The following is a 12,449-nucleotide window of genomic DNA, read 5'->3' as shown; positions in this document are numbered from 1 at the left end:
CACTATTTCAGATATTCTTTAAAAGCCGCCTTACCACATAAGCGATCAACCCTCACGTCTGCACAACACTTTCCTTTGCAACAGGATTTGGCAGCCGCAATTTTTCTGCACATGTAAGGACATGTACAGATATTATCCCAGACCAAACTAAAAGAGGAAGACTGTACCCAGCGGCCAAGAACAGCTGGATGAGATCATTCGCCGAGTGTGTTATCGTGCATCACTTCTCACGTCTATTTTCTGCCAGAAAAAGCGGAAGTTGTTCTTATCCCTCAGGAACATTTTTCGCCTTCCCTGCACTCATGTGAGCAAGAGGAAGTTCAGTTTCTGCATCCTGCATATGTGCGAATACAGCAAGAGTGCTCATCGATCAGTGTGGCATTCCCACTGAAAATACCATTAGTAGAGATGGTTGAAAATATCAATATTTATAGATTTGAGGAATTGTGGAATGAGAGTTTTCCAATTGCCAAAACTAATTAGGTCTGATCTCGAGACATCAAGAGAGGTGGCAGCAGACCTTTCCATGATAAAAGTCAGTGTTGTTGATGTTTTCCATATGGCAAAATGTGTTTGGTAAAGAAAAATTGAAGCCGAGCAGAACTGTGTGTTGTTAGATGAATATAACAGGTCAAATTGCAAAATAGACATGATCAAAAATAAATAAATCTGGAGAAACGAGACATGGTGATACATAACAGAAAAGATGAAGTATCTGTGCAGCCTTCCTGTCTTAAAAACACTCTGTACATTTTTATACTGTTAGTCGAGATAAGTCACCCCTGATTGATAGTATCAGCAATTACACATAAAACCGTATCTATTTTTTTTCCCCTCTACCCATATATTTCCTTGTCCTGTATTTCTCTGAGAACACGGCAGGTTCAATTCGTACCAGGATCTCCGTGCCTCTGGGAGACCACTAGGTGCTGAGACTCTTTGAGGGCAAACGAACACAGGTTGTGGCGCTTCAACTTCTTCTCTTTTTTGGTTGTTGTCGGAGCCTGAAGAAGCTGGGCAGGTTCTACCTTAGGTGACCTGAATGATGCTCATAATCAGCTATCGTGTTACCATGTCGTGCATGGACTATAACAAAGAGGTGCGCTGGGAATCCTGAGACTGGTCGAAACATGAAGAGACAAAATGAGCTCCAATCAGCGAAGGAAGAGGCCAAAGGGGGGGGGAGTCAAGAGGTGAGATGTGGGTTTGCAGTGGGGAGGTGTTCAGTCAGTGACTTGTTAAGCTACACCAATGATCAGAAACATGGAGGGGGAGGGGGACTTCCTGCAACAAAATCATTTTAGATTTCATTTCCAGACATTGTTAATTTCACAAACTAACAGAGCCCTAACCCGAGATGATGAACTGATCAGCCGTTTACATTGTTCTGGAGTTAAAACCAATTGCACAGTGTTGCACAGATTTGAGAACTGATGGTATAAAACATCAATCATTTGTAATTACAGAGCTCGACTTCAGAGGTGCCACAATCCAAGTCTTGCTCTGGAAAACGACGTCTCCATATCTGCGTCCCCACACTGTACAGGTCTACGACTCGATCGGCCAAATTGTGACACGCAGAGGATCATTTCTGTGGTTCTCTCTAAGGAACAGTTTATATATATATATGTCTGCAGTAGAGAGGCCATAAGTTTAATTGCTGCAGTCCTGCCTGTCAAATAATAACTGAACACTGTGCACCCCCGTTTAATGTTGTTTTATTAAATTGGGCTGTTACCTCAAGACTTCATTAGAAGCAGGTTTCCTTTAAGTCATGGTGAATAACATCACATTTCAAACACGATAAACTAAAACCAACAACACTGACCTTTGGCTGCGAGTGCCGCAGATAGTGGAGCGTACCAAGATGGTAGTGGGAGTTAACGCAAAAAACACTTTACTCTTTGTTCTCCATCTTTGTCTTAGTTCCTCCGTGGATGGAGAATAACGAAATGTGAATGTGTTTGAACGCGTATGTGTGTTGGGGGAGTGACAAGTGGTGGGGACCGTGGTGGATGATGGGAGTTTTTCCCGGACTCAACCACCTCGCAGCTGTCCAGCAAAACTAGCAGGCGACTGCGAGCTTTGTCAGCTGTCTCACACACACACACACACACACACACACACACACACACACACACACACACACACACACACACACACACACACACACACACACACACACACACACACACACACACACACACACACACACACACACACACACACACACACACACACACACACACACACACAGAGAGAGCGAGAGAGAAAGACAGACAGACAGAGAGAGACAGACAGACAGACAGAGAGAGAGAGAGAGACAGGTGTAAAGTCCTCTGATGACTCAGTGGGTGGTTGAGGTTGATAGTTACTGTGAATCTTTCACAAAACCGAGGAGGTTATATGAACTAATAGGAAATGTGTGTGTATATCTTATTTTCTTCTTCTTTCTCTTCGTAAAGACCAATTTGACTTTTTACTTAGAGAGACCAGTGGGGTCAACAAAAGAAAAGTAGCTTATATTTAATTTAAGCTGTTTTCTAACATGAATTGTCTGGAAAATTGGGTCCGGAGTTAGCCCTTCACATAGGACGAGCGCCGCACAGGAGATTGTCAGACGTCTTCACGCCAACAGGAGCGTTTCTGGAACATTCTGTGGCGTCTGGGCAGAGCACGCAGGGTGCAGGACATGATGACAACTCTGCAGCAGCCGGTCTGTCAGAAACCACCAGGGACTGAGCTCGATAGATACTGAGCAACCAACAACACCTTATTTTTTTGTTTAAGCTGAAGCCTGAGGAGGCAGAGCAGGGCCTTCAGCAGACGGGCAGAATCATTAGTATGAGCGACATACATTCACAAAGCAAAACAACCAAACAAACCTTTGGAAATGCATTATGAAAAGTCCTCTGGTTTTTCACTGAAATAAAAGTCTAACCTCTGCCGTCTTCCTCGGACACATTTCAGAGCGGACACCAAACTGTTATTCCAACCTTCGCTTTGATACGTGTAAAAACCACCATTTACCACCGTCCTATATCTTTGTCTTCCTCGCTGTATTACTTTTGCCTAGAACCCGAGGCACGCCCAACATGCCTCCTTCTACGTAAATAAGGGTTTCTGAATTGAGTCCGAGCAAAAACACGGCTTCACCCACGACAAATGTAATATGCAACATAACAAACAGCAGTGTGCAGCAGCAGCATGACTCCGACTAGAGAAACCGCAGGCAGCCGGGCAGAGCTGTGGCCTTTTCCACAAAACATTAACCATGGGATGCTGGTCCAGGTCCGTCCTAAATCACAAACCGTGTTCTGCACTCATCTTCACTGTTGGTTTGTTTGTGAGCCTGTCAGTTTAAAGTGATGTATTCAGTCCCCAGGCTGACGTTTTGCACAAACTCCTGGATCAATTGCTGCTGTTTTTATCTGCATAGTATTTTTTTTAAACTTTTGATATATACAGAAAACATTCAAGAAACAATTGGCCACACAACATGGTAACATATTGACCAATAACCCTCCAGCAGAGTACCGCTGTGGTCTCTGGGCTGACTCATTTCTCCTGAGTCAGCCCGTTCACTGAGACTTTTGACAGAAGGAGGTCAATACCCCCAACCTCCTACCTCACTTCTGGATAAATGTCATATAACCAACTAGTATCATCTGGAGTAGGGTTCGACCGATTATCTGCCGGGCCGATTATCAATGCCGATATTCGACATATCTATGAATAACGGTATCTGCCATGTTTTAAGCCGATTTGCCGATAAGATAGTTCAATTTTTGAATGTGCTAATTTGACTCTGATGCAGCCGCAGTCACGACTCCCTGGCCTTTAGCAATGTCCCGTCCAAGTGTGTTTGTGTGTTCAACTCCATAATAATGCTGCCGATAGCTTTCCTGCACTTTTTGTGTTAAGGTCATGTTGAAAGGTTCTGTGAATTAAAGATATCCTTTAAGGAATTTCAACAAAGTTTTGTGTTAAGAGTTTTTATTATTCAAAACTTTTTTTACTGCAGACAAATGTCGTTTTCAAATATCGGTTATCGGTCGACCCCTAATCTGGAGTTTTGGAGTCTGAATTGTTTAGATCATGTCTGCAGTACGTTCCACCGTTCACTAATTCACTATTGAGTCTGAGTCTACAACTTCAGTTAAGCATATTAGCAAGCTAATGTTTGTTGACGAGCATAAACAACAAAGTAGAGCAGAGACTGCCGGGAATGTCATTAGGTTTGCAGATTTGTGTCGATAAACCAGTGATATACAAAGTGAAATTTGATCTGATGACGGTGCTCGATGAAACGTTTAGGGGTCACCTACTGTACATTACTGCGACAACATTAATACCACTTGGATGTGATCGAGGTGGGGACGTGGACTATTTCCACTTCAAGTAAATCAGGAAATGATTTCAGATACAACTTTAAAAATGTAGCGTTTATTGAGCTCACCAGTGGATGGTGGACTAGACTTTTACAAACAGCAAGTGTCCTGCTGTGGTTACTGTCTGTTAATACACCCTCAATAAAAGAACAGAGAGAGAGAGAGAGAGAGAGAGAGAGAGAGAGAGAGAGAGAGAGAGAGAGAGATGGATGGGTTTAGTGCTGCACAGGAAATCCCCCCCTCACTCACCCTTACATTTTACTTCCGTTTGACACTCCTGTCTTTTCTTTGCTTATCTCTCTCTTTCCACCTTGTGTTTCCTTTATTTCCCTTTTTTTATTTCTTCATTTCGTCGATTCCAGTCCATTCTTTCCCTCTTTCTCTCCACCTGGCAGACGGATGTGTCATCCCTTTTCCACAGCGATAAAAGGCAGTTTGTTCTCAGTCTGATCCAGCTCATCGATCTGCTGGTCTCTTTTTATTGAGTCTGGTCCCTGTCGACATACTCATCTCATGGAGGTGAACCATTCCCTTTTTCCTCATCTTGCCATAGCTCATCCCTAGTATGCGTCAACATCGAAAATTTCTCACATTGAGGTTTCTCTTTAGAGTCGCTCCCCCTACACTGACAGAAATGTGTTCACAGCTGCAGTGGCAACTATCAGCTGTTTGCTGTGATGACACTTCTCCTGTAGCCACACGAGCAGAGAGGCCGTGGGAATGGAAACGTCTGTCAGTTGGTCAGTCGGTCAATTACTTTGGTCCAGAGTGAAACGTCAATGAATTGAATGGATAGACATGAGAACGGACACACGTTCATGGTCCCCAGAGGATAAAAAAAACCTAAAGACTGAGGTGATCTCCCAGTCTGCTCACCTAGTACTATTCATTTATATTCATCATAAAAGAATAGAGCAAGACTTGCATCAGTCTTGCTCGTACATTTCTGACATGTTGAAAGACGTTTGAAGAACAGCAGAAGAGGGATGAATAAAAAAGAAACGGAGCTCAAATCTAAATTAAATTGGGCTGAAGACATCATGCTAGTAAGAAATAAGCCAAGACAACGTATGCATATGTTTAATTATGAGAAATCTACTTTTGAGCTGAGCTATGAAGATCACACCTCTTACCACATGGTTTCTACCGTTCATCCTGCTGGTTCTCTGTGACTCCACTGGCACTAGCGTTAATTAGCTCTGTTACATGTACTGGGTCACGTCCAAAAACTCCGGAGGGGCAAGTGATATACAAAAAGGGTCAACTGGAGCTCCACCAACTTTTCCAGCCTGTGCTGTTTGGCAAAAAAATGACTCAAATCAATGAGATGCTTATGGCGAGCATCCGCATCCCCTTGTGTTCCTGCAGCCTGAGCATGATGTACGAACAATACAAATCAGAGTTCAGCTCATTAACACTTTGCTTTACAGTGCCGATCATAGTTAAACATTGTGCAGACAACCCTCTCTATTTACTGATACATATTGTATACTCTTATGTATCTACTAAACTATGTTCTGCCATCACAGTTTTTCAATGGTGTACAGTGCTGGGAAACCACTGGCCCCAATCAGTAAAGTATCATACACATTTCACTCTCCTCCATCTGTGTACGTATTCAAACGTTCAACTACAGTTAAGCAGGCAAAACTAAATCAAAACAAGCCAGCACCAAAAAAATTAATAATTCAGCTCCAACTAGTCCAACAAGTGTCAGCAAACTACTTTTTGAAAGTCAGTTTTCCATCACCGTTACAGCACTGCCACGTGTCGCGCCTTACAAATTTCTAAGCCAATTTACCATCCAACCAACAACTCAACTGTCGACAAAAGGCTTGAAAGCTCCACAGAGAGAAGCATAGATGACTATAGATGTCGCGTTTGCAAAGTTGTGTGAATACTTGGAATTCTTTGGCATGAGGCTGGCCAAACGGTCAAATCTTTAATAGCAGCAGAGAAGCATAATCAGAGGTTTTATAGCTCCAAAATAAAACAATATCTAACAACAAAATCAGCCATTTCGTCTTAACTTGGGGTTTCAGACGAATATTCTCTTTTGAGTAGAAAATAACTGGCAGACAGAGACTGATGAGCTACAGTATTGAATCCAACATGAACAACAAAAAAGGCTCTCGTCAAAACGCAGACGCTCAAACGACGAGTGTCTTCGCTTCCGAGTCAGTGGCATTCAACCAGACCACTCGAGGAGTCAACAGGCCAAAACGTTAATTTGCCATCACTTCAAACAAATGGGCTTCTTGAGACAAGGGACATAAACATCGTCCATTAACATTAATGCCTGAATGACCCAGTGCAACACATTTGTCACTGATGGGAGAGTAACCTTGCAGTGCCGCTTATAGCAACATACATGAATCATCTGAAATTGAAAAAAACTAAACAAAGCGCAGAGCAAAGCTATTTGAATTCACAAGACCACTGAGACCAGCGGGTTTGGATCAACAGTGGCCAGCGATGGCTCTTACCTGAGTGCTGAGAGCTGCAGGGCTGAGGGAACGACGCCTCTCTATCTCGGTGGATCTGCGGAGAAACAGGAAGACACTGAATCAGCCTCGGCAACATGTGACTGTCACCCAGTCGACGTGTCTGTTCGGAAAGTGTTGCTCTCGCACACAGGACGAGAGGCAACGGTAAGACACTCTTTATAAAGGCAGGCTTAAGAGCACCCGGAGGATTTAGTAGCTACACGCCGGCCCCATCTCCTAGAGGAACTGTTTGCAAATATCTGACTTTGGCCCGTTTTCAGCCTTCAGAACTAACAGTCCCACTGACACCGACTCAAACGCACTGACACACAAACACACACACACCTTCACACACACGCAGCCTGTCAGAGATCTGTGGCTGGCATTAAACACACAACGCTGGGGCTCTGCTTCCTCTGTGGTCTGAATGTCTATAAAACAGCTTAGTGTGTGTGTGTGTGTGTGTGTGTGTGTGTGTGTGTGTGTCTGTCCGTGTGTGTGTGTGTCCGTCCGTGTATGTGTGTGTGTGTGTGTGTGTGTGTGTCCGACCGTGTGTGTGTATGTGTGTGTGTGTGTGTGTGTGTGTGTGTGTCTTTGTGTGCGTGCGCTGGTTTCAGCTACAAAAGCCACAGCCCCCGTTCCTCTTCGCAGGCAACACAAAAGCTTCGACAGTTTGGCCGAAGCTGTGCAGACGTGACTGACAGCTCTGGATGTGAAGCTTACACAGACTCAGAGGAGCGCATTGTGTTTTAATGAGCTCCATCAATGAGACGCAGATAAAGATGATGAGCTTTGACTTTGAATGTGTCTCTCATACAAACCGACTGAATAAATAATCTATTAACAAAGCCAGATTGCCAGCACCGAGCTCTTCACCAGAGACCCTACATCACAAAGGCCTCGTCGGCTGAAAAACACGGGTTTGTTTTTCGGGGCTCGAGTGATTTTTCTGAACTGCAGGACGTTTATGGTCTGTCCTATCAGGGGCTCGCTCCTTTCCATTCAGCTACTGTAGCTTGTTTTCACCCCTCCTTAATTCTTCCCATTTAACTCCCAACCCCAGTAAACCCAGGTCAAGCCTGGCTCAGATCAACAGGCTTTAGCGCAGCCCTTTAAACTTGGCTGTGTGCTTAGGAACCTCCAGACGTAGTATAAACATGCCACTAATCCAAAGGCCACGACCTTGTGTCCAAAAGAAGACTCTGGGGAGCGGCGTTCATCAGGGCGCAGGTTGTGAACGATCCTCCCGTTCAGCAAAGTTCAGCACGGCAACGTCAACCTTTTTACACGGCGAAAGGTTGTCATGTGAAAACAATAAATGCTGTATGAAAATTTCAAGAGATGCACTCAGCGTTCAGCCTTCTGACTGAATGCGAAAAAGGCGAGCGAAGTAGGCGATGTAACACAAAACGATGGAGCAAATAATGACTTTAAAGGATTCGTCTGACCTATAGGGAAATACCCCTTGTTTGCTTTCTCTGGTGAGAGCCAGATGAGAGGTTTGATCGCTCTGATATCTGTCTGTTCAATATGAAGCAGGAGACAATAGCTTACTGAGCACAAAGCCTATAGAAGCTAAGAGAAACAGGGGAAATCTGCCAAACAGCACCTTTTAAAGCTCACTAATTAAAATGTATGTTCTTCAAAAGTTGTGGCATGGGGTTATATGTCAGACCCCATCTCTGTCAAGAACACAAATACAGTGGATTGGGTTGTCATGGGTAGTCTAAAAAATGCCCTTCACAATTGCCCCAGAACTCAGGTACTTTGACTGTTTTCCCGACACACAGCAGTCCAAGATCTAAATATATTCCATCTTCATTCATAAAAGCAGAAAATGCTCACATCTGAGAAGCTGGAACCAGAAAAATGTTTAGCATTTCTCCTTGCTTGAAGCTTTGAATGTTATAATTAAGATTTTCATTACATCAGGCCCCTCGATTCAAATTCATGGACGGCATCTTCTATGACGGCCTTTAAATGTGTTTACATTCTGCAGTTACCGTCTCATTGTGAGAGGTCGCCATTCCCGTGTGGGATTAAAATTGCCCACCAACGCACTATGAGATAGTTTCCCAAAACGGATAAAAAGAGGAAAAGACGTTCAAACTGGACTACACCCCCATCCTTTGGGGGTGAAGGGGCTGAACAATTTCTTAACAACTAACCCTCAACTGTCCCAGTGCAGATTATAGTCAAGCCAGCTGAGAGTCAGAGAAACACTGAGCTCGGTTGTCCTAGCTGGGAGTGGCGCTGTGCGTGTGCGCGCGTCAAAGCACCCACTGTGATCATACACTTCTGCATTACCACAAACGCACTGACAACTACTTACATACCAACTGGCAGCGTGCACATGCTCCTGCATCAGCCAACAGTGTTGCATGCGTGCTCAGAACACACACACACACACACACACACACACACACACACACACACACACACACACACACACACACACACACACACACACACACACACACACACACACACACACACACACACACACACACACACACACACACACACACACACACACACACACACACACACACACACACACACTCTCACTCGTGCTCCTTTACTTCACTCATCAAGCCTCACATGCACAAATCCCCCACAGGCACATACATGCACAGACAGCACACACAGGCTTTTTCCCCCCTTTTCTCACAGCTGTGCTCGGATATCAAACCGGGCCCACAGAGAGAACAAACACGCTGACGAGGAAAGATTAGCTGGTCACAGAGGGCGCTGGTACACACCAGATAAACACACACACACACACACACACACGCACACACACACACACACCACACACACCACACACACACACACACACACCTAGAAATGCCTGCACAGATTCTGCTCCAAAATCTGAATAGATTGCCAGTGATTGCCACGAATTACAAAAGGCTACAGGAGGACAGCAGTGACAGCAGGACTTCAAACAGAAACAAAGGAAGGGGAACGAAATACAGACTGAAGCCAAAGTAAAGGAAACAGCAGCTTTGAGTTTGTTCATAGGCTGTTTACCCACCAAGGAGCAGCAGAACGGCCCCAGTGTGTATTGGCACTGATTATACAATGGATTGAACTCCAAGGTATGAGACGAAGATGAAGTGGGTGCTTCTAGTAGAGAGTGTGGATGTACTATTATGCAGAAGTACCTGCTAATAAAGGAAGTAATGCATTTTACACGTGTACGTCGTGTGTTGCAGCTCGTATTTGTTAGCGGAAAGGATAAATGTTGACCGCAGGACGGAGGAATGAAATAAACCCGCTCAGTCTGTACTGAACAGAAGCCTCCCTAATTTCAATCAACTTCTCCTTTCAAATCAGAACTCTTCACCATAGATACAGGGGGGGGGGGGGATGGGGTTGAAGACACAGTCAGAGCTTGAGTTGACAAATGTGTCTTGTCGAATACAAACCAAGAGGCATAAAGGTGTTCGCCGAGCAAGGGTTCCAGCCAGAACAGCCTCCTCCGAAAACTGGTATCCTGAATTCAGAGCAGCCCAGTGCATATTTGTAGTGTCGGGGGACTCCAAACTGTACCCAGTAAAAACACATCTGGTTTAAAAATTTAAAAAAAGGCAGGCTAGTGTGAGTGTATGCCGGGGCAGGCAGGACTTGGACCGCTGCCTGGTTTCTAAACAGGCAGGCAGGCAGGCGGCCAGCGAGGCTCTGCAGCATTCGAGGATGCCGTGGCGGAATGAATGACTGAATCTTCTCGCCAGGTATGTAATTCCCAGTGTGATCCCTGAGGGCAGCTGGTGGCAGACCTGAGGACGAAACCTATTCTCTGTGGCACATTGGACACTGTTCTGAATTCAACCCCCCCGAACACTTAGAGCAGGACACAAGCAAACACGTCACCAGCCAGTAAAACGACCCGACTGATGCGGAGATTTTGTTGTGGATTTTACATTTTAGTTCTTCTAGCGAAATCCTTTCCGTTGGCCTTCCTTCACAGAGAGGTCAGAGGTCACAGGCAACCGCAGAATGGCGCACGAGTGGAACTGACAGGGAGAGAGTTTTGGCAGTGGAACATTTCAGCTTGGGGGAAAACTGAAATCAAGGTCCTCTGGCTTTTGTGAACAACAGAACGCTTGGACTGTTTTAGTCAGACTGATTTCTTCTGAGATCGACAGAAAAACAACCAGTGCTACGAGCAAGGGGGGGTCAAGAGTCAGAGACGGTTGCATTTCTACTCCAGACTATTCCTCAAACTATTTCTGTGACAATGAAACAATTGAGAATGTTAGAAATGAGCTAAAGGGAGGGGGGTGTTATTTTGGAGATGTGTTGTTTTGCCATCTATGTGCTAAAACCACATGCGCCCGTAAATACACGGTAACACGGCGCTGGTTAGTTTTGGTTCATTCTCAGTTACTGTTCTTGGTGGAGTAATGATGTGTTTTGTGACTCAAGGCCAGGAGAGATGCTGGGATGTGAAACGCTGGTTGGAATGAAGTCATTTGGCCAAATGCCTGTTTCCATCTGAGGCCAGAGGAAACCGTTAGACCGATGCTGCCTTTTTTCCCACACCATCGCATCTCTCTAACTTTCCCTCTTCCCCTCTCTCACACACACACGCACACACACACGCGCACACACGCGCACACACGCGCACACACGCGCACACACACACGCACGCACGCACGCACATCCTTGCTATGTCACCCTCTCGGGTGAAAATAGGAGCTGACATCAGGAGCAAGTTTAGAAAGTGACAATAGACTAAAGAGAGGTGTTACATAAACCAGGGCGACCCACTTCATACATATTTTCCTCTCCGTGCCTCCCAGTCTGCTCTGATCCTACGTGTAGATGTCAAATTCAGCTGACGGTGTGATGGTCAAAGTGTTGGAGGACATGTCAAACGTCTACTGTACATTGTTTAGTTTATACATTATATCCAAGAGTCCAGTTTTCAGTCTGTGTTTATTACTTTTAGGTCATAGTTAACTGTCATCAAGCGACAGGAAATGTTGTAGTTTTGAGTCATTGGCTCAGTTTGAATAAAATCTATCCGGTCTAGTTTAGTTGATGGCAGTTGGATAATATCAAGTTTTGTCTCTTTTATTGTTTATATCTTTGAATATGACACCAACGGGATTCACCGTCTTACTACTCAAAAACCTACAACCAACAGAAATTAGCTGCTGTCCTACTATACAACCAAAATAAAATGCCAAAATGTTGCCAAGGGTCTGTGTATGTATAGAGCAGGGAACCTGCCACTTGAGCTTTAAATAGCACAACTGCTTGGGCACTATAAAGATCCCATTTAGAAAGGTTTCATCAAACGGCCAGTTCAAATGATTTGACACAGAACTTTATGGTACAGTAACAGGACCTTTGAGGGAGACGGAGGTACTAACTTTGCAGTGTGACAAGTCATTTTAAGATCATCAGCGGCCTTTATATATTCTCTTTTAGTTTTATTAGAGTTTGTCAGACAGGTCTTCACTGTCCTGGACCAAATGACCCCCAGAAAGGCCTTAAACTGTCCGAGCCTCATTAAGTTCCATACACAGTTATTCCACAGAGATGGACGGAGTGCAGGCAT

At 44.7% G+C, this 12,449-nt stretch overlaps 1 protein-coding gene across 6 annotated transcripts in view; it reads right to left on the bottom strand.

Annotated features, from left to right (window-relative positions):
- LOC118302802 (A-kinase anchor protein 13) overlaps window positions 1-12,449 on the bottom strand; it is a 98,848-nt gene that overhangs the window by 39,753 nt on the left and 46,646 nt on the right. For all 6 annotated transcript variants that reach the window (XM_035629245.2, XM_035629247.2, XM_035629249.2 and 3 more), the window contains exon 10: window positions 6,878-6,932. In XM_035629245.2, coding sequence (XP_035485138.2) covers window positions 6,878-6,932 — 55 coding nt within the window. The remainder of the gene's footprint in view (window positions 1-6,877; window positions 6,933-12,449) is intronic.

Source organism: Scophthalmus maximus, chromosome 4 (assembly GCF_022379125.1).
Source record: "Scophthalmus maximus strain ysfricsl-2021 chromosome 4, ASM2237912v1, whole genome shotgun sequence".
Classification (NCBI taxonomy): domain Eukaryota; kingdom Metazoa; phylum Chordata; class Actinopteri; order Pleuronectiformes; family Scophthalmidae; genus Scophthalmus; species Scophthalmus maximus.
This window is presented reverse-complemented; position numbering and strand designations above follow the sequence as displayed.